Raw genomic sequence first — 23,288 nt, forward strand, 5'->3', positions numbered from 1 at the left:
AGATCATTTCACAAGACATGAGGGCACCAATTCCGATTAAAAGAAAGAAGGTTCCGTCTAAATATTCGGAAAGGGTTTCTTACAGTGAGAGCTGTGAATTTCTGGAATTCTCTCCCTGAATCAGTTGTACTGGCTGATACATTAGATCGTTTCAAGAAGGGATTGGATGGCTTTTTAGCAAGTGAGGAAATGTATATTGCGGAGTAACTTTCATAGGGAAATTCTATGTATTAATCTGTATATGGCTGGTTTATAGAAAATGAGACAGATATGCATTTCATAACATTTTTAATAACGTTTAATAACACTGACAAGGCAAAGTCAAGACAAACATTTTTTTTACCTATTAACACAAAATGCCCAACACATCTATTCTAGGAGAAAGCAACCATAAACAAAGAAATTGCATCCTTTAATCTGTTTTAAACTTTAACTCCCAGCATCCTAGGTCAGCAGCTCAAGGATGGCCGTTATAAAGGAAAAAGAAGGTACTCCATTTGGGGTAGAATTCACAAAAGTGATGTTTGTTTACATCAAATAATCAAACGACAAATTCACAGGTGTCTAAAAGCTTGCTTTTTTTAAGCCAGCCTACAGCAAAATATTATTTTTGTTGTCAAAATAAAATGAAGTAAACTAAAGTAATTGTGCCAGTCTGAATTGGCTACAGTGGCCATCAAAGAGTACAAAACAACCACCATATAAATGGATTATTTTTGTTAATGTTGCCATTCTTTTAACACCAATTATATTTTTTTACTCATACATTCAATATATTCCAGTCCTGGACTAGCAATTTATGGATTCTATGCCAGAGAGGCTGCTATAAGATTCCACAGACAGTCACAATTTACTGGGCTGGTGGGGGGCTGTTTGAGCCTCTGTGTAAATGCCAGGGCCTATTTTGAATTCCATTCCAGGCCTGGTATATTCCACTTTTGTAAATTCCCCCCTACATGAATATCTGCTCAGGCAGCTATAAGAGCTCTGTGCTAATTCTACTTATGTAAGAGCACAGATGCTTAATAGGGAAAACCCCTCAGAAGAACTGGTCAAGTCATTTAATTTTTATTAACATTTGTGAAAAATATGGTAGGATTAAAATGACAAAAAAGTCAGCCAACTACTCAAGGATGAGAAATCCTTCAGATAAGTACTTGGGTTTATGGAACTGATTTTATAAAGAGCAGCAGTGACACTGGTGTAGCATTAAGCGTAACATTAAAATATACTCTACACAGTGTCTACTTTTTATCTCTCTTATATAGGCTAAGCAGAAGGGCATTGAATATTGTACACATAATACATAAAAAACTTATTTCTCTGTATACATACAGTTTCACATAGAAAATGTATCGGATTGCTTGTGTGAAAACTATCCACAGAAAACAGCCAATTATAATTAGCATTTTATTGGTACTGTATTGTATTAGATTTACTTAAATAATGATATGCAATACAGTAGGTCCAACTCACTTATATAAAAGCAAGAGGGGCTGTTTGCCCAGCGCAATACTTTGTAAGGCCAAACAAATAGAAAATTATTACATTTTCTCAACAGTTTGTATTTTTCATTTAATTAAAGCAAGTTGAGCTCCTTGTAACACATAAAAAACAAAATCTAAGTCTTACATACCATCTACAATACTGTAGTTCTATAATTCTTCAACTGCCTGGCTAAGTATCCACAAAGTTGGGAAATACAGTATTTTTGGTTTGTATTTTTAGTGAGACACCCTCAAATGACTCAGTAAAGGAATCTAAAATGCATACAACCCTTTCTCACACTTATGAATGGCTCATGGTGCAACCAATGTGTTTCTTTATACTCAAGCAAAAAGCACCTACTGAAATATTGGGCTATATAGCTCTGTGCTTGCATGAAGGTCCACAGATGCTGAATGTATAAAAATATAACAGGTCAGTTTTGTCTGTCAGCTTTTGTGTCCATCTATAGTGTGTGGGACATACAGTGCAGTGAGAATGTAGCTGTACTTTGATTCTTTCATGATTGCGTAGCAGGCAAATATTCAAAAAGCTACAGGAGACACATGGTGCCCACCAAAAAAAACTGCTGTTAGGGCACTTTGCAATAAAAAAAAAAACCAATGCTACAAACTGCTTCTGCTTTTGTCAGCAGATATGTCAGTATCCCTGTAAATACACATTTTAGCAAGTCAACTCTACATGATGAAAGCTTAAAACCAATACATTTCTGCTGGACTGGTGCAAGGTTTAAAATTCCTTATCTGCATCCTGGTTTTGCAGAAAGTTCCAAACAAACACTTAGGTGACCCCTCCCCAAACTCATTAAAATATCTGGCATTATGTGCCCACTGTGGGCAGCATAAAATGCATAGTGCCCTCAAGACAATGCATGTCATAGCAATATGATTAATGCAGACATATAAGGAGACCCATGTCAGGAGATACAAAAACTGAAGCATATAATAATCCCTGTTTTTTACAAGTTCAATATTAGATTTTGAACCAACATATATCAGTTCCAGCAAATTTTTAATTTTGGAATGAAAAAAAAAGAAAAGATTCTGCTTAAAAATACATAGATACATACATGTATGGGATATTACTAATATGAAACAAAATAGTCTTTGTTTTTAGGTATTGTACAGATTAGGCTTCTTATTAAAGCATGCCATTTAATGGTGGAAATCTTGTTTAAATGAGATTTCAAAAATAAAGAGAAACACAGTAAGGCCAACAACTGGGTGGGGAATTACAAATGTGGCATTAAAATAATTTGGTGTTAAATTAGACTAAATTGTTCCTTTTCACCATAACATAATAAAAGGACAATATTGTGACAATCATTATTTACACCACCATGTGCCAAAATGTTTTTTTACAGTAGTAAAGCAAATTAGGCAGTTTAATATCTTTCTGGATTCAACGTTACCAATAAGAGCAAAATGTTAATAACACCAAAATACTTATGTCAATTTCAAATTACCATAGGTTTTACTCTAGATTTGTCTAGGTACAAATTAATTCATTTGGTGTCCAAAATGACATAAGCATACAAAACCACCATACTCACATTGTGAGTAAGGATTCTGAATCTCAATATTTTCTATAAAGATGATGCCAATTCCTTAGTATTCAGGTTAACCAAAATTAAAGATTCAATGATAACTCCGTAAGTCCAGTTGCTCTAGATTTACTTCTACTTGATATACCATAACATGGATGAATAAAAACCTCCATCGACAATAAAACTGTAGTTTCAAAAGCAATCGTTTTTTGGGGTCAGTGGACTAATTTAAAAGTTGGAAAGGACAGATATTGGAGCAAACAATTAAAAAATATAAAGGTGACTAATTGAAAAGTTAGGACATTTTCTAACATAGTAAAAGTCAAATTATTATGTATTTTTTCCTTACAGACTTTATATATTCAACTATTTGTGAGCTCCTCAACTGATTATGGGTACAACCAACACATTAATGTTTTGCTCTGACTGGCTGATTTGCAAAACACTACTGACAAAAAGTTTCCAGTAGGAAGAAAATATTAGGTTGAGGTACCAAACTAATAAACCATTTATATCTCTGTAAGAAAAAAACCTTAATAAAAACCTACTTGTCTAAAAGAATTATTAAGCATCTACAGTTAAGCTGATATTTTTTCAATAGGGACAAATAACATTTAAAGGGGTGGTTCACCTTCAAATTAACTTATTATGATATATATTGATATTCTGAGACAATTTAAAAATGGGCATCATTTTTTGTTTTTTTCGTTTTTTACGTTTTCACTCAGCAGGTCTTCAGTTTGCATTTCAGCAGCTATCTGGTTGCTAGGGTCTTATTTACCTTAGCAACCAGGCAGTGGTTTGAATAAAATACTTAAATGTGAATAGGAAGATAAGCAATGAAAAGTAAATGGCAAAACATTAACCCCCCCCCCCCCCATCCTAGCACACTGCACAAAAATATGTAGAGCTTCTACACAAATAGTGTAGGATGAGTCTACAAATTAGAATGTGCAATGGGTTTAGATTTAAAAACTCTTTGATAAAGAGGGGAGACTAAACAAGGAGTCCATTTATGCAGGTGTTAAGACTTGAGAAGAACGTAAAACAAGCAGATGAATTCTGCTAAGAAAGAACTTTCCTTACTTGGGCCTGCGGAAACACAAATTGTAAATATGGTATTACAATAAGTCCTGTACAGCTTTAGAAATCATATCAAGTCAGAATATATCTTCTGTTACCAAAGAGGTGCTGGGTAAGAATTCATAACTCAGAGCCACTGACCATGTAAAAAAAAATGTACCTATTAAATTGTAACGGAATTAGATGGCTTGTCTAGGGAGACAACCAATACACATAGTTCCAAACATAAACTATACATTTCTGCTAGTGTTTTGAGTGATACCTTAAAACAGGAAAAAATGCATTAGCAATATAAACACAAGTACATCTGCTCTGAAATACAATGTTTGACAAAGTTGTACGATAATTATTTTACCTCTTAAGAATGGTGACTCTTCTTTTGTATTCAGGCTTTTTAGATTAAGCTGTAGGATCACTGGTTATACAGTGTAAGATCTCAAAGGAAGAATAGCTAGCATGCACTCAAATGCTTTGGAGACGAATCCTCTTTGTTTTTAATATACAACCGTCATGGGGATGAGACAAACCAATTTAAAAAAATAACTATATGAAGAAAATAAACTTGTTTTTTCCTAATGTCTTAAGACCAGCAGTACCCTCTACCACCTAAGGAAAAGACTAATGCAGAAAAAACAATTTTATGTAGAGTCTTTTCTAAATTAGTTTTATAAAATAAAATATGCACACTTCCCGAATTCATAATTCTAATGGTATTAAGACAAACAATACAGCAGCCAAAGCTGGATTCCATCTCTGTGAGCTTCCCATAGGCATTCTGTATGCTGCTAAATTCAACAGTAACCATGGAGTACAGGCTGATGAGTATAGATACCATAACCATTACATTGATGTTCTTGATAATGTGCAGATCCAAGGTGCTGTGACTAGATAGGCTTCGATGGCAACTACCTGCAAGCCAGCATTATTTAAAAGGATGACAGGGAATGTTTAAGCTTCTTAATTCAAACTTGGAAGCCTACAAGACAACTGGTGCAGGTTCACGCATAAACTTTTTACTCTTCAGATCTTAGGTCATGCATGAAATGCTTCCTATTGATTGACGAGACAGCTTATATATTTAAAATGTGATCAAGCAGCTTTATAGTAGATCTTATTTCCCTAAAGCACACGCTTATGAAGTCAGTATTTCCATAAAATTATAGTGTTGTCTCCTACAGTGCAGATGCTGAAAATATTCTTAGTTCCCCAAGAAGAAGCCTCAATATTGCCTTCATTTTTAAGTTGCCTCTTCGGCTGGAATTCTTCTCTGTCGTGTTGACTTAGGCTTCTGTTTTTCAGGAGAGGGTGGTGCATCAGAGTCGCTGGGTGTTTCAGATGATTCACTTTCTCCTTGGAGTGAACCACTATCACAAACCAGCTCCCTTAAAAACTTGAATTTAGACAAGAAAAGGTGCCAGACAACATACCAGCCTAAGAAAAGAAACAAAAAGAGAAACATTACCTTAAAGAGATACTGACACCAGAAATTAAACCTTTTTCTATCTACCTTTTCTATCATAACATTGTCTTTGCATGCTATATATAATTTTGCCATAAAAGTATTTGCCCAATGCTTTTACATTACCTATCTGATGCCCTGTGTTCCTCTATGAGGAAGCTGCCATATTTGTGCAGCAGGAGTCCATTAGTACATAAGTAGCACTTTATAAATAAAGATATACATACACACATACATACATTAGAAGGTAAAACTGACAGGTTGAGAAGGGACAGTCAGGTTGGCAAAAGTCAGGTGTAGGGATTTCAAGTAACAATTACTTACAAAAGCAGCCCTATCAGCAAAAAATGATCAACATGACCTATAGGGAACGTTTTATGTACATTCATATTTTGAAGAGTAACTTTTTAGTGTCAGTATCACTTTAATAAATTAGGCAGAAAAGCTACATAACAAGCTGCTTGTTTGCCCTGCAGAAAAAGGAAATAATTTTATACTTTAAGTGCACAGCAGAGAACCTCTGCACTTTTAAAAAAAAACAAAAAAAAACCAGGAACCGTTCAAGATTTATAAAACTATTTAGTCCTATGGAGGCTTAGAATAGTAGAAGACACATTTCCAAGTGGAAGTTAATTCCATCACTGTTTTCTATGTCACCCAGTTTCAAGGTGAAGTTAATCCCATCATTGTTTTCTATTTCACATATTTTTTCAAGGCAAAGTTAATTCCTTCATTGTTTTCTATTTCACCCAGTTTCAAGTGAAACTTAAACACATTTTAATATTGTTTTCCAAGAATGAGCGCCAATGCTCCCAAAATGGCTGCCGTAACAATTCCTGTTTGGGATAAAGATGATTCAGGGAAAATTCATGGCCATTTAAATTTCATGAATTTCTCAAATATATTGGTTTGAAAAAATCTTGATTTTAATAAACTCAATATTTTGATTTGACCCTACCAACTTACTGTGACGTTTAATTAATGCAAAAATTATTGTTTTATTTGAAAAAATACCAAGTTGAGTTTATATGAGTTTAAATGCCAGAAAAATGTTAGTTTTATTTAATCTGCCCCTAAGTGTATGTTAATTATATGCTTGTCAAAATATAACACAAACACCTGCACCATATGTATTTGTGTGACTATCTAGGTAGGAACTAGATGTAAACAGCTGTGCATTCATAGCGTCATATGGATAGTCAGTATCTATGCAAACTGTGCATGGGATATGGCAATGGTGGTGGTAAATGGTGGTAAATAAGAATTATGAAACATGTATCCAAATTCTTTTTGCTTTTATTAAAGTGGATATCCACCCAAAAATGTTTTTTTGGGTAATCATCCAGTATACATTAATTAAAAACTGTCAATGTTTTCAAGTTATTGTAAATGCACCTGGAAGCAGCATATATTTATTCCTTTCTTTTGTCTGGTTTGAATCTTAAATCAATGTAACAGAAGTCAGAAGTAGAAGTTACTACTTCTAAAGGTACTGAAGCACTCCGCACGTTAAATCCCTTAGGCAGATGAAAGGGTTATTTAACACTTCCATATCTGAAGGATCCTGTATATAAAGCCAAGATGTACAATTTGTCATAATAATTTAGCCAGTGGGGCAAGAATTGTGGTTGACTCCAGAGAAACAATTATTATGGGACCTTCCATGCACAATAATAAAACAATATATAGGGATTTATAAGACAGCAGTATAATTAATGCCCATATATTACTGAAAACTTGCAGGAAAATGTTATTAACTTTAATATATCCTCTCTTAGGCATTTGTAAGAAAAAAAGCAGATAACGTACTTACCACATAACATAAAAAGCAGGACACAGATTAATGTTGCCACAAACACCAGAAATGTTAATCCGACACTCTGCCACATTTTGACTTTTCTAGAAGAGAAAACAATACAATTGTTTTAAAAGGAAAGTTCACCTTTGAGTTAACATTTAGTATATTACAGAATGGCCTATTTTAAAAATGTTTCAATTGATCTCCATTTTTTTTTCCAATAGTTTTAAACTATTTGCCTTCCCCTTCTGCCTCTTTCTAGCTTTAAAAAGGAGGTCACTGACTCTGGCAGCTAAACAGTTATTGCTCTGTGAGGCTACAATTGTATTTTTATTACTTATCTTTTTATTCAGGTGCACCCCTATTTACGAAAAATGGAAAAACAAAAAGCAGAACAAAAAAAAGCAGAAAAAATATTAAAAAATAAATATAAAATATAAAAATTAGACAAACGTAAATTTCTTCAGAATTTCACAGTCTACATTATACTGTTAAAAGTTAAGTTAAAATTAAACTACCCCTTTAAAGGACAAGGAAAGGCTAAGTCACTTGGGGGTGCCAAAATGTTAGGCACCCCCAAGTGATTTTAATCGCTTACCTTGTACCCCGGGCTGGTGCCCCTGTTAGGAGAAAACAGCACCGGCCCGGGGTACCTGCAAGCGAGCGCTTCCTCCTTACTGCTTCGTTTTGCCGGGACCCCAGGACCGGCGCATGCGCAGTAGAGTGCAAAGCCGACTTCTCTGTTAAAGTTCGCCTTTTTCACTGTGCGCGCACACGCAAAGCAGGAAGTAGGAAGCGCTGCAGCTACCCCGGGCTGGTGCTGTTCTCTCCTAACAGGGGCACCAGCCTGGGGTAAAAGGTAAGCGATTTAAGTCACTTGGGGGTGCCTAACATTTTGGCACCCCCAAGTGACTTTGCCTTTCTTTGACCTTTAAAGCTGCCAGAAAGATGTAACATGGATTTGATAACAACATACCAATTACAAGTGTTAACTTCTCTGTCACTGGAACAGAGAACATTTATACACAACAGAATAAGCAAACATTTTAGAATGAAAACATAAATTAATGGTTAAGATTTCTGCACTTTTAGGAACATTTCCATTTAAGAGAGAAAGAAGATAAAACCCTCTAATACATATCTTTCCTTATGGCTCTCAGCTGCAGAAATAAAGACTACAATGAGCAATGAATATTACTGCAAAACTAATTTTGGCACTCAATGGATGACGAGGCTTTTGCTTCAAAGCTTTTCATGCTTCAGCCCCTTGTCTCTCCCTCTTGGTCTATCATGCTTAAAGAAGTTTTTCACCTTTATGTTATTTTAGTATGTTATAAAATGTCTTATTTTTAGCTACATTGCCATTGGTCTTCATTGTGATTATTTTTGTTATTATTATTATTTGCCTTTCTGTTCTACATATTTCCAGCTTACAAATGGGGTCACTTACTCCAGCAAAAAAAAAAAAACTGTAGCTTTGTGAGGTTATCATTTTATTATTATTGTTACTTTTAATTCCTTATCTTTCTATTTAGTCCCGCTCCTATCGGTATTCCAGTCACGTATTCGAACCATTGCCTGGTTGCTAAGGTAAACAAGGCCCTAGCAACCAGATAGCTGCTAAAATTCCAAACTGGAGAACTGCTGAACAAAAAGCTAAAAACTCAAAACCACAAAAAAATCCAAAATGAAAACCACCTGCAAATTGCTTCAGAATATCAATGTTTATGTCATACTAAAAGTTAATTTAAAGGTAAACAACCCCTTTAAATAGTGGGTACCTGCACCATCAATTACCAACAACATAACAGGATTGGAAGACTTAAAGAGCCAGTTCACCGTTATATAACCTATGGTATGTTACAGGACCATTCTAAGCAACTGGTTCCTATGGTAATTATTCACCTTCCCCAACTGCCTATTTTTAGTCTGTAGCTGAAAATGCTGTCTGATTACTAGGATTCACTGACTCCCAACAATAGCAAAAAAAAAAAAAAAAAAAAGACTCAGTATAAAGCTTCAGTTGTGTAACTATTCTTATTTCTGTAATTCTTATTTTCCTTGTCAGGCCCTCTGCTAATCATATTTCATTTTATAGGGGCTGATTAACCCTCTAGCAACTAGATACAAGTTTAAATTCCATACCTGAATTTAGCTGCAGAATAAGGTATGCAAATACTTCTAAAACCATAGATAAAAACCATGGACCAACAGCAATTTGTCTTAGAATTATGCCACCTACAACATATAAAAGGTCAAACCCCCATTAAACCTTGTTCTTTTTTAAAGGATAAGCTTAATAAGTATAACAAAAACACACCTTGATTTGGGGAATAACCCATATAAAGTACTTGCTATAAATTGCCTGCGGCTGCAGTTGCTACACGCCACATAGAATGATGGAATCTAGCAAAGCGAGAGCATAGTGTTCTAGCCTAGAATGACTAACACAGCACCGCCTTGGCTTATTTTCATTGGACACTGCAGTTATGTGATCTCTATGCTCTGTACATCTTTGCCAGCAGTTTTAGCTAATGACAAAACCAGGCAGGATAAAAGAATCCCTACTTCCCTCTGTGTGTAGGAACTGATCAAGAGTTACTGATATAATATATATATGTGTGTGTGTGTGACAAAGCTGTTTAACATGTGTCTATTCTATCTCATAAATAACTTTATTAACTTTTAAAAATGTATATGTAATCCTCATAACCAGCACATAATTGTATGTAATGCAGCATCATTCCCCTAAAGCCAGTGGTCCATACAGTTGCAGCTGAGTTTGGGTTCAGTCTGGTGACATATGTTGGCACTTATGCGATGGTCCTACAACAATGCTACTATGCACATTTGTGCCCAACCCTGTGGAACAACGAGATGTCCTAGTAATGCTGCTAATAAGAGAATTATGATCCTACTGTGCGACCCTCTCACTGTATGTGTGTAGTGCCAGGAGTGTATATGTGTACAAGCCACCATGCCCATAATGAGTGTGTTTCCCTGTAGGTGCCCAGCGATGTATGGGTGACCTTGGCAAACTGCCCTTCGCACTCACAGGAAGGAAGCCGGGATCAGAGCAGAGGCTCCGGTAGCGTCTGGTCTCCCTACTTCCCCTGGTCCGGGAGCTGCAAACAATGAAACGGAACCTCTTCCAAGGGCCGCTCATCGCACGGTCATCGCGCCGCTCCTCCCCTCTCTTACGCCTATTGGTCCTTCAGCGATTGACGACCAATCAGATTAGCATGGTGGACAAGCCGGTAGACGACAGATGCCACGCCCCTTTGTCCCTTAGCAAAGTATATGAAAGGCTGTCACTGCGGCAGCTGCACTGGGGAGGAGAGTTGCACAGGACAGGATCGGTCAGGAGGCGGGGATGTGCGGGGAAATGGGCGGGAGTAAAGTGCAGCTTTGCCTCGCAACAGGAAGCGGTTTAGACAGGCTTATTAGAGCATGTGTGGGTGAAAGGTAAATGCTTCATAACCTATACCGGACAAAGAGCTAACTTACCCAACAACTGACTATTAAAGTTCCCACTCGTTATTGCTATTAGCAATTAGATTAATGAAGCAATATCAGGGATAGTGATTGTGCACAAAGGGCCTGGATCATGAAAAGTGGGGAGTTTTTTTTTTATTTGCATAGAAAAGAACAAGTGGGCAGTGTTTGGACTTGAGGAACAGAACTTTGTTGCAGTGTATGTGGTTCTTTAGGGTGAGGGCGGTGAGGTTGCTGTGGCAGGTTCTATTCATGCAGTTAAGAGTGGCTTCTTGAGCAAGTGCAATATCAAGATTATTGTAAGATCTACAGTTACTTTTAAGGAGACCTGGCACCCACACATAAAAAGCTGTTTAATAAAAGTCCTTTAATGATTAAAAATGAAACCCAAATTCTTTTTTTTAATTAAATTATCCATACCTGCAGGGTTGGACTGGGGGGTGCAGGTGCCCCAGCCACGTCCCCTAACCCCCCCCCAGGGGCCCCCCTAACCCCCCCGCAGGGCCCCCGCCTGACGTCCTCCCCGAGTGCGTATAAATTGAACACGTCGGGGAGGAACAGTCAGTAGGGGGGAGCGCCGGCTAGGGTCGGAGTGGGCCGCTGGGGCCCACTAGGGCTGGGGCCCACCGGGATTTTTCCCGGTGTCCCGGCAGCCCAGTCCGACCCTGCATACCTGTTATAAATGGATTTAAAAATCTGAGCTGTCAATCATATATTGCCTGCCCTGCCTCTATGCCGCTCAGATTTTTAATTGCAATTACTTTAATATTCCATTCTGTACTTCCTTGATATCACCTAGATGTTAAATGTATAAGATTTTGGGGCGATACAAAGCTTTCCTTAATAACAGTATCCACAAAATGGTGCCGACCTGCTAGCTGTGAGTGTAAATTCCAAGACTGACAGGGACCTTGGCCTTGTTCTCAGATGAGGAGCCGGCAAACATTCAGCAGCAGCTCTCAACTCAGGCCAGAACAGCAAATGTGGCCCCCCAGGAACCTGAGAAAGATAGGTTCCACAAATCCCTAATAAGGCATCATAAAGCCTTAAAGTGATACTGACACGAAAAAACAACTTTTTAAAATATGAATCTACATAAAAAGTTGCCTATAGGTCGTGTTGATCATTTTTTGCTGATATGGCTGCTTTTGTAAGTAATTGTTACTTGAAATTCCAAAACCTGACTGTTTTGCCAACCTGACTGTCCCTTCTCAGCCTGTCTGTTATAGCTTCTAATGCTAACGGCCTACTGCTGGACAAATATGGCCGCCCCCTCATAGAGGAACATGGGGGATCAGATAGGGAATGTAAATGCTTGGACAAATACTTTATGGCAAAATTATAAATAGCATGCAAAGACAATGTTATGACCGATGTAAAAAAGGTTTCATTTCTGGTGTCAGTATCTCTTTAATGAAATAATTGGACACCATGCATGTCGACTTGTGTGTGGCAACTAACGCCTACAATGCCAGTCAGGCACGGCAAGCTGCACATGAGTTGGCCATGTTGTAGCCAGCATCTCCTGAAAAAAAAAACATGTAATAAGATGCTGCAAACATTTTGCAGCATCTTATTACATGTTTTATTTTTTCAGGAGATGCTGGTTACCCGTGAGCTGCTTCCAGTCTCCCTGTGTCAAAACACGGGCCTTTTGCAACAGATGTGACAGTGTGAGACTGATAGGTGACACTACAAGTAGCTGCTTTCACTCTCCCAGTGGCAAAAGAGGGCACTTTACAAATTGCAAAACAAGCTTATGCCAGGCAGGGACTGGTTTTACAGTGGGGGACAGAAAGCAAATGTGTTGTGCTAGACATGACACAAATAATTACCTAACAGCCACCCATGAGGCATTTGTTCTGTTTCGAAAGCATCGTAAAGTGCGCATTGCCTTAGGATGTAAGCATCGTGAGAGGAGCCGGGGAACCCAGACACGATGCTCATGATGTTCATATGGACATCACACACCACTTGTATGTTGAGGGAGTGGTAGCCCTTCCGGTTTTTAAAAAATATGCTCCCTGTCTTGGGGGGGGTTTAACGCCACATGGGTGCAATTAATTGCACCCAACACATTGGGGATGCCACTTACCCCATACAAATTCCACTCGTTCCGATGTTGGGCGAACAAGATGAAATTCCCGGACACCGAGCGTATGGCGTCCAGGACCTGGCCAAGGCACCGTGAAAAGGTAGGCTGTGACACCCCCCCCCCCCCCGTAAACCCCCCCAACCCTCTGGAAACTGCCAGTGGCCAAAAGGTGCAGGGAGCACAGCAGTTTGACCATCCCGGGGACAGCACGGCTTCGGCGAGTCAGTGGCTGCAGGGAAGGCTCAAGCAGCTCATACAGGCTGGATATTGCCGCCCTATTGAGCCTGTAGCGCCTGACCACTTCATCCTCACTTAAGCCCTCTAAAGTGGCGCTTTCGAGAAAAAAGCAAGGCCTCATCACTCTTGAAGGTTCAGGGACTTAATGTTCCTCCTCCAAATTGAGCAAAAACCCCATTGCATACTCTATTTTAACTTTTGAAATTCAAAAGTGAAAATGTGCTCTGCCCAACGCCTCCCCCAATTAGGCGCTAAAATCCGCACACATTTGCGTGCTAATTAACGCATTTAACACTTTAGGTGCTTTTGTGAATCATGCATTAGTATTCTTTTCATTCGCTAAAATTAACGCATGCGATTGCGCGTAAATTAACGCTCGCGATATGCGACAACGCACACGGTAATACTTTAGCGAATCGCACAATTTTTTTTCGCGTCAATTTTAACGCAAAGAAGCGTGCAATAAAAACGCACTTTAGTGAATCACCCCTTATGTATCAGAGGAAAAATGGCCACCGGGTAAAAGCTGCTATTTGCTTTAGGAAAATGTGATGGTGCTGGCAAACGGAGGGGATATATGCAGTATATATATATATATATACAGTATATATATACAGTGGTGTGAAAAACTATTTGCCCCCTTCCTGATTTCTTATTCTTTTGCATGTTTGTCACACAAAATGTTTCTGATCATCAAACACATTTAACTATTAGGCAAAGATAACACAAGTAAACACAAAATGCAGTTTTTAAATGAGGGTTTTTATTATTTATGGAGAAAAAAAATCCGAACCTACATGGCCCTGTGTGAAAAAGTAATTGCCCCCTGAACCTAATAACTGGTTGGGCCACCCTTAGCAGCAATAACTGCAATCAAGCGTTTGCGATAACTTGCAACGAGTCTTTTACAGCGCTCTGGAGGAATTTTGGCCCACTCATCTTTGCAGAATTGTTGTAATTCAGATTTATTTGAGGGTTTTCTAGCATGAACTGCCTTTTTAAGGTCATGCCACAACATCTCAATAGGATTCAGGTCAGGACTTTGACTAGGCCACTCCAAAGTCTTCATTTTGTTTTTCTTCAGCCATTCAGAGGTGGGTTTGCTGGTGTGTTTTGGGTCATTGTCCTGCTGCAGCACCCAAGATCGCTTCAGCTTGAGTTGACGAACAGATGGCCGGACATTCTCCTTCAGGATTTTTTGGTAGACAGTAGAATTCATGGTTCCATCTATCACAGCAAGCCTTCCAGGTCCTGAAGCAGCAAAACAACCCCAGACCATCACACTACCGCCACCATATTTTACTGTTGGTATGATGTTCTTTTTCTGAAATGCTGTGTTACTTTTACGCCAGATGTAACGGGACACGCACCTTCCGTCGGTCCACAAGGTATTTTCCCAAAAGTCTTGGCAATCATTGAGATGTTTTTTAGCAAAATTGAGACGAGCCATAATGTTCTTTTTGCTTAAAAGTGGTTTGCGCCTTGGAAATCTGCCATGCAGGCTGTTTTTGCCCAGTCTCTTTCTTATGGTGGAGTCGTGAACACTGACCTTAATTGAGGCAAGTGAGGCCTGCAGTTCTTTAGATGTTGTCCTGGGGTCTTTTGTGGCCTCTCGGATGAGTTGTCTCTGCGCTGTTGGGGTAATTTTGGTCGGCCGGCCACTCCTGGGAAGGTTCACCACTGTTCCATGTTTTTGCCATTTGTGGATAATGGCTCTCACTGTTGTTCACTGGAGTCCCAAAGCTTTAGAAATGGCTTTATAACCTTTACCAGACTGATAGATCTCAATTACTTTTGTTCTCATTTGTTCCTGAATTTCTTTGGATCTTGGCATGATGTCTAGCTTTTGAGGTGCTTTTGGTCTACTTCTCTGTGTCAGGTAGCTCCTATTTAAGTGATTTCTTGATTGAAACAGGTGTGGCAGTAATCAGGCCTGGGGGTGACTACAGAAATTGAACTCAGGTGTGATAAACCACAGTTAAGTTATTTTTTAACAAGGGGGGCAATCACTTTTTCACACAGGGCCATGTAGATTTGGAGTTTTTTTTCTCCCTTAATAACGTAAACCTTCATTTAAAAACTGCATTTTGTGTTCAATTATGTTATCTTTGACTAATAGTTAACGGTTTTTGATGAGCAGAAACATTTAAGTGTGACAAACATGCAAAAGAATAAGAAATCAGGAAATAGTTTTTCACACCACTGTATATTTTGGGTGGGGGAGATGTGCCCAACTGATATACATTGTAGGCAAATGTAGGCTTTACATGTCCTTTAAGGTGGCCATACACGCACCAATGATATTGTACGAAACCTTGTTTCATACAATATTCGGTGCATGTTTGGCGGCTCAATGAGGTGACCGGTATCGCAAAAGGCTGCAGATATCGGTCAGGTTAAAAGATTTTGATTGGACGCCATTGAAGGCACCCGAGCAAAATCTACGTTCAGGGCTCATTCAGCTGAAGGTAGAATTTCTATTGTTTATACCTCCATATCTGACGATTCAGCCCTGAACGTCAGGGAAGGGTGGGAACGATCTTTCGTGCGACCAATGGTCGAAAGATCGAAATGCTACGTGTATGTTGAAAAAAGCCAAACTCAGGACATCGGAAGAGAAAATCAGATAAAAAGCTGTTTTTTTTTTTTTTACTGTAGTTGGAAAAGGAGTGCTTTTCAAATCTAGATAATTTCTTTGTTCAAAATAGTGAAACATTTACAACTTGGCTCTCAGGCCACAACATCATTTCTCACATCAACCTTTCACTCTCATGTTATTAAATGCCTTTTTTTTGTCTTTTTTTTCCTCATTTCAACCCAAATATTTTCTTCCATTTTTTTTCATCTTGCCCTCTTCTTTCACATCTTAAAGGATAAGTATACCTTAAAAAATGTATTTATTTTTTCTTTTAGAGCTATTTAGGTTATTAGTAACTGCCAATATAATGTATATAATATAATAGTGCCACCTGCTTGCCAGTTCATGTAACCATACAGTCAGAGAAATACAAGAGAGACATTCAGTAGGAAAAAAGAACTGTTATGATGTTGCTTTGTTTAGAAGCTTCAAGAAGACCTTTCCCATCTCTTTCCTGTGTGCTGCAAAATTCTTATGGCAAAGGCATTTGCACATCCAGACACTGGTAGGCAATGAAGTACTCATTGGAGGAGAATGCCCCCAACCTGTTACTTTTTGAAAGTCAATAATTAAGTCAGATGTGCTGGCAAGGGTTAAAGGGGAAGTTCATTTTTAAATTAACTTTTAGCGTGATGTAGCTATTGCTATCCTGAAACAATGTGCAACTTAATTTTTATTGTGCGCTTTTTGAATTATTTAGTATTTTGTTTAGCAGCTCTCCAGTTTGGAATATTAACTATCTGGTTGCTAGGGTGTCATGTACCCTACCAACCAAGCAGTGTTTTGAATGAGAATCTGAAATATGAATATGAGAGGGCCAGTATATAAAAATGTCATACAAAATAACCCCTATATTGAAAAGAGGCAGAAGATAAAAGCAAATCATTCAAACACTATAAAAATGAGGACCAGTTGGTAAGTTGCTAAGAAAAGGGCACTTAATTAAATAGGTAATGTACCTAAAGCTAACTTAATGGCAAGCTTGCTCAACGAATGGCAGACAAAGCTGGTGGGTAGTCCCTTATATGTGTATAGTGAAGTTTATGTATAATTTTCTTTTTAGATGTGCCTGTTGGAATTGTATTACAGTCACATTTCTGTCCACTAGGGGGCAATATAATCTAGTGAATAAACTGCATGTTCCAGATATATATCTAAGGCTGTCTGGTTAGCATGTATATTTGTACTTAAATTGTTAAGTTATTTATGTAGGAAAATTCAAGATGCTAGATTAATATACTTTTTGTATATTGTATTGCCAAGATTTTTGCCATCATGATCCAGTAAACAAAGTACTGACCCTGTTTTGCTCACATCTATATAACGTCACATCTGACATGCTAATAAAGGACCCTGAATATTACTGATAGACCCCAGATACATTAGCTACACCAGATACATATGCTACAAGCTCATGAAAGTTATGAAAAGCCCAAACTGATACTTATGTTTTAGAATTGCAACAAGAAAGAAGAACTGCCATTAAAACATGTAGACATGCAACTCTTTTTCCTTATGTATTAGTCAGTGAAACTGACTGAGAAGATAAGAGTGAAAGAGAAAATGTTGAAAACCCTTGTGGTTTATAATGGAAAAAACACACTGAACATACTTCCTGAATGTACCAACTGAAATCTAATAGGTCAAATCATGTTTATATGTATTTTAGAAAAGGGAGGCAGCTTTGGGGTTGTCAAGAAAGACATGTCTATGATCTACAGCAGTTATCCCCAACCAGTGGCTTGTGAGCAACATGTTGCTCTCCAACCCCTTGGATGTTGCTCTCGGTGGCTTTCCAAGCAGGTGCTTATTTTTAAATTCTTGGCTTGGAGGCAAGTTTTGGCTGCATATAAAACAGATGTACTGCCAAACAGAGCCTCCAGTAGGCTACCAGTCCATATAGGGGCTAGCAAATAGCCAATAATAGTCCTTATTTGGAACCCCAGCAACATGGTTTATGCTTGTGTTGTTCCCGAAGTCTTTTTACATTTGAATGTGGCTCATGGGTAAAAAAGGTTGGGGATCCCTGATCTACAGGATGGCATTATCATACAATGTTCTAGTAAGTGCATTAGTCATCTAAAATGGTAAAAAAGAAAAAATTTTGGGCAAGAGACATAGCAATATCTACCCTGAGGGTAAATTGGAGTAACACACAAACTGAGTCAGAGGGGAGGCAACTCAGCATAAATTACCAGGTATCTCAAATGTAAAGGGATTCTGGAATTTCATCTATTAGCATTTATGATTCTCATGTGCTTATCAGATTCTGTAATGCCAGCTAATAAAAACCAATTCTATGTAATTCTGTTTAGACCTCTTGACTTTTTGTACTTTAGTTGCTCATTGCTTGATTTTGAGTGTGCTTTCTGTTCTCCATAGAGGAAGTAATTTACTTGTATTCTTCATAAAAGGGGTTAAAATGCCCTTTTAAATACATAGAGATATGGGTATTAGGTATGAGGAAGATCAGAGAGAGATTTTCTAACTTTACAATAAGACTTTGCTCGCAAGGCAAATTTGAGTGTTTTGCCACATGTGTGATTCCCACTTCATTGTCAAAATGCTTGAATTTGCCTCTTTATATGGTAATCATGTTAACACTATAGGAATGAATATTGGGTAAGATCGCACAGTCATGCACAAAGATTGGTTGTCCTGACCAAACAGATGTTGTTATACTTTAAATGTCAACATTGGGAGCAGTTTATGTACAATTATAATACATAGGTGCAAGGCTAAGTGACACCAATATTTCGAACTGAAACTCTGTCTTAACCCTTTGCTCCACCTATCAGCCAAACCATTAATCAGGGCTGCTATAGGCAAGGCTGACATTATTTGTTCCAGCATCCCAATATTGTGCAGAAATGTGCCTTTGCAGCTGCTTATTAACTGAGCCCCAATGGCCATAAAAAAATAAAACTTTGTTTAAATAACCCAGTCTTCTGCTGTAGTGCGGTCCCCATGTATTCCAGAAGGCTGGACACCTGGCTTATGCATAGTTTTGACAATAAGAACACTTTCCCAAGTGTACTTATCATGGAGGTTTGTTAGTCCAAAGTAAATGAATATATTGCATTCGCTAAAGTATTATCGCATGCGTTAAGTCGCATATCACGTGCGTTAATTAGCGCGCAACCGCATGCGTTAATTTTACCGTGTTGCGTTAATTAGCGCTCAGAAATAATACTAACGCATGATTCACAAACACTTAGACGTGCTAAATATCGCATTAGTCTATGCGAAAATTAACACCTACTTGGAGCAGGCGGTAATTATAGAAAAGTACAGTTCATGAGCTTTTTGCAACACAATATGGACTTTGCAGTGGGATTTATTCAAGTATGTGTTGGCCCTAGAGTGATGCAGCCTCCAGTTTGCAGGGAAATGGTCATTTTCAGAACAGTAGTTTTCCGAAAGTAATGCCGTGTATGGCTAAAATGGCGTGCGCATGAAAAGTAGCGCGCATGCGTTAATTAGCGCGTGCGACAAGAAGCGTGTTGCGTTAATTAGTGCGCGTTTCGTCAAATACCGCAAGAAAATAGTCTTCATGACTTAAATACCGCAAACAGCATTGCGGCTAAATTAACGCAAATATCCTTTTAGTGAATCGTGCGTTAAGACGCGAAAAATAAGACACAATAAAATTTTTACCGCATGCTATAAATAGCGCTTGTTTTAACGCACCTTAGTGAATCAGCCCTCTAATTTTTTGTAAAAATTATTTTTAAAGGCAAACTGAGCGTTGGCAATCTTTATTTTTCTTTTTGTGTGCAAATAATGGCTTTGCAGCTGGTCAACTCCAGAATGTGGGTTAGACCGAGCGCTGGCACATGGGTGTTTCTAGCAGCTGGTCAACACTACAACGTGGGTTAGACTGAAGGCTGGCAATTTTTTCCAGTGTTTCATGTACAAATTGTAACCAAATATTGCTTCTAGCTGCTATGTAGCCTTTAAAACAAGGAATTACTTTCAAGTGTATGTTATTGAGCTGGGGCTTAAAACCTCTTTCTCACTAAACCTGCTTTCTCACTAGAGCTCTTGAGCTAAGGGTAGGCGGTAGGGGAGTCTTATTATTGGGTCACGTTGTTTGCTGGGGGACTTGATTTTAATTGCTTCACAGACTTATAATGTTAATAAGCAGTGTAGGACTCGCGTAAAATGAGGGGCCTTGACGTGGCACGTGAGCTTACATATTTTGGCCAAAGTGTGGTTCTAACAACTCTTTTTGTAAAAAATATTTTTAAAAGAAAATGGAGCGCTGGCAATCTGAGGGGTTCAGCCTAAAAAGGCTGCAAATCTGCGGACTAGTCACCAGAGGACAGAACCTGGTGGCAGGGTGTACCCCAACACAGTTTCTAGTGCTAGGGGTAACCATTTCTTGATTTCTATACCAATTAATTAGTTCACCAAATTTTTGTTCTTGTGATTTGCAGATGATGGATGTGTCAGGGCTATCATTTTGGCCCATTTTTCCAGTTTTTTAAAAAGTTAAAGTTTTGAAGTATTGTTTGTCGGAAAGACCTTAAATCTGCCACATCTGCCTATAAAGGTGCCATTTTTCTGGTGAGGTGATTTCTTCTTGTGGAAATGTATTACAGGAAAATTGCTGAGGCCACTGTATACTGTAAGTGAGCAGGCAAGAACCTCTGTGTATCTGTAAGAATTATATTTCTCAGCCTATAGCTAAGAGAGAGCCACCATCAGCCAGGAAGACGAAAGGGTCCCAGATCATTTTTACCCTAAGAGGTTTATTTATTAACATTGCAGACAAACATCACCAGTGATGTTACCTAACTTGTAGATGACCATTCACATCTAACCGCTGATTGGTTGCTATGGGCAGTGAGGATTTTTGGTTAGTCACATTTAGAAGTATATTTTACTACAGAATAGTAATGACTTAAAAAGGTCATACACCCCTCTCTCCCAAAAGATTAATTTACTGATGCAAAAAGGCCTATGACACACAGAGCTACTCCAATGGCTACAAAATGACAGATTATACCATGCCGTAGACACCACTGAGAATTGTAGAGACAAGTTGCTTCATATGTCATTGGCCTAAAGCTTATTGGTTGGACTCCATAGCACTTGTGGCTTCTATTATTTATTCATGATATGAGCAGTGTAAATACTGTTAAAAACAAATCTAAAAAGTAAATGGCTAAAGTACTCAGAAGGGTTGTATGGTAAATAAGTTGTATGGATGGACATATTTTTGATATTGTGTACATCATCTTTAATCTTTATTTTGTAGCACTTTGAGTTGGATGATATCTGCATATGTTGGGTTCATTGCTGATGATGCAAAAAACTCTACAACGTTCACTTCAAGCAGTACTTTGAGATCTAACATTTGGTTAGGTTCCCTTATTTAATTAGAAGGTTACATAAATATAAAACAAAGCCATAGCAGTAATTCATTCAGTTCCAAGAATATCTAGAACAGAATTCTAGTACAAATCTCTCCCTAATTGACTTAGGCTGGGCTTCCAAGTGATTTTAGGAGATTGAATGGAAATTCTCCACAATCCCTAACTGGCTTTAGGTGGCTCCCCTATGCACTGCCCTGGGCCTTTCATGTTTCTAACAGTAAGGTTTAGGAACTACAGCTCTGTTTCCAGTTCTAAGTACTGGAATTCCACTATACCTGACCATTTGAGCCTTTATTACTATTTTAATGTATTAAGTAATATTTTTACAACAACAAAAGGGAATTCTAGTAACATACTCGGGTAAACATACATCTGTTAGAGTCCTACTGATCTAGACCAGTGCTGTCCAACTCCTGTAGTACTAAGAACTGGAATTTTTCTGGCGTAGATGATGGAGGTCCAATAATGGAAGCCAGTTTTGACCACTCCCCTTTTTAAACCGCACCCACTTCAAACCACACTCATGTTACCACAAGAGCTTTTAAGACCATACCCATTAATGGTGGTAGCGCAGCAAACCCAAATGGTTGGTGCTCACTGTATAGATATCACTATTCATTCATATGTGAAAGAAGTTTATTATTTTTATGTCATATTAAGACACACCCTTAAATCCATATGCCTCCTCCTCCACTGTAGATAGCACAGCAACCCACAGCACATCATTTCTTACCTTAGGGGCCATATTATGACTATTTTCAAATAAAATAGTTGTTCCAAACAAACTCCCAGGAACAGGCAACATAGGGCAGGCAGAGTATGGCACACACAGGCAGCATAGGGCAAGCAGAGTATGGCACACACAGGCAGCATAGGGCAGGCAGCGTATTGCACACACAGGCAGCATAGGACAGGCAGAGTATTGCACACACAGACAGCAGACTGCAAGCAGAATTTGGCACACCCAGATAGCATAGCGCAAGCAGAGTATGGCACACACAGGCAGCAGAGGGCAGGCAGAGTATGTCACACAAACATCATAGGGGAGAATATGGCACACAGGCAGCACAGGGCAGAACAATTTGGGCGCTTACAGTCTGAGCATGCATTGTGAACATGCAGGAACTAAAAGGTGTAAACTATACAGGGGCTTAAATTTGTGAAAAATACAGGGAATTACAGGTGTATACAATACAGGAGTTTACAGCCTGAATCCGAGGTGTGAACAATGCTGGGGGCCAGTTAATCTCAGTACGGATACCATTTTAAACTTACACAAAGGTAAGTAGTCACAGCAGCCAGAGAGGTCAGGGGCCACACAGGGAGGGCTGTTTTATAGGAATAAGATTCACCCACTTTAAGGACACAAAAGTTGTATTCACTGTGGGGGTGCACCCCCTATTGAATATATTTGCATCTAGAAATATCATTATGGCTTTTGCTGACCTAGAAATGAGAAAAAACTTTTGGATAAATGATTAATGCCAACCATAACAGGGCAGCTGCTTTAGCAGTGCATTCAGAATTAGAGAATTTACTGAGGAAGAGAGCCAACTGCACTGTTTTTCCACATATAAAGAGCAATTCTATATTGCTGTTTTCCAAGAAACTTTTCAAGATACACTATTACAGGATATATTGAAGCAAAAATCTGTAAATAATGCTAAGCAAATTAGATTTCCAGAGACCTTTTTTTTGGCAACAGCAGGGGGACCGCTACAGATAACTGAATGTGTCATTAGATGTGTAAATGGCGAGTAAACAAAGGTTTGTAGAATAAACTTTAACCTCCAGGTACAGTTGACTCAAGACATGCTACCCCCTGTTATGTACTTTCAGTAAATGCAGGAAGCTGTGATACATGGGGGTAGAAATGTACCTTGGTTGGTTTGATGGCTAAAAACGATTTGTCTAGAGAGGAAACTAGAGACACAACAGCTGCTTATCCAGTGCTAAAATGTAAAGATTGGCCAGCAGCACCATATAAACGTGGGCAAGTAAAGCAAAAGGAATATTATTATATATTTAAGTGTAATTATAGGTTCTAAGA

The 23,288-nt window shown here is 38.4% G+C and overlaps 1 protein-coding gene across 1 annotated transcript; it reads right to left on the minus strand.

Moving 5' to 3' along the window:
* Positions 1 to 271: 271 nt before the first annotated feature.
* On the minus strand, positions 272 to 10,613 carry smim13 (small integral membrane protein 13). Its single transcript, XM_002932667.5, has 3 exons — positions 10,448 to 10,613; positions 7,408 to 7,493; positions 272 to 5,566 (listed from the first exon to the last, which is right to left on the minus strand). Exons 2-3 carry the CDS (start codon positions 7,481 to 7,483, stop codon positions 5,373 to 5,375), a joined length of 270 nt encoding a protein of 89 aa, XP_002932713.1. The 5' UTR covers positions 7,484 to 7,493; positions 10,448 to 10,613; the 3' UTR covers positions 272 to 5,372.
* Positions 10,614 to 23,288: the final 12,675 nt, after the last annotated feature.

The sequence above is a fragment of the Xenopus tropicalis genome, chromosome 6 (genome assembly GCF_000004195.4).
Source record: "Xenopus tropicalis strain Nigerian chromosome 6, UCB_Xtro_10.0, whole genome shotgun sequence".
In the NCBI taxonomy this organism is placed as follows: Eukaryota; Metazoa; Chordata; class Amphibia; order Anura; family Pipidae; genus Xenopus; species Xenopus tropicalis.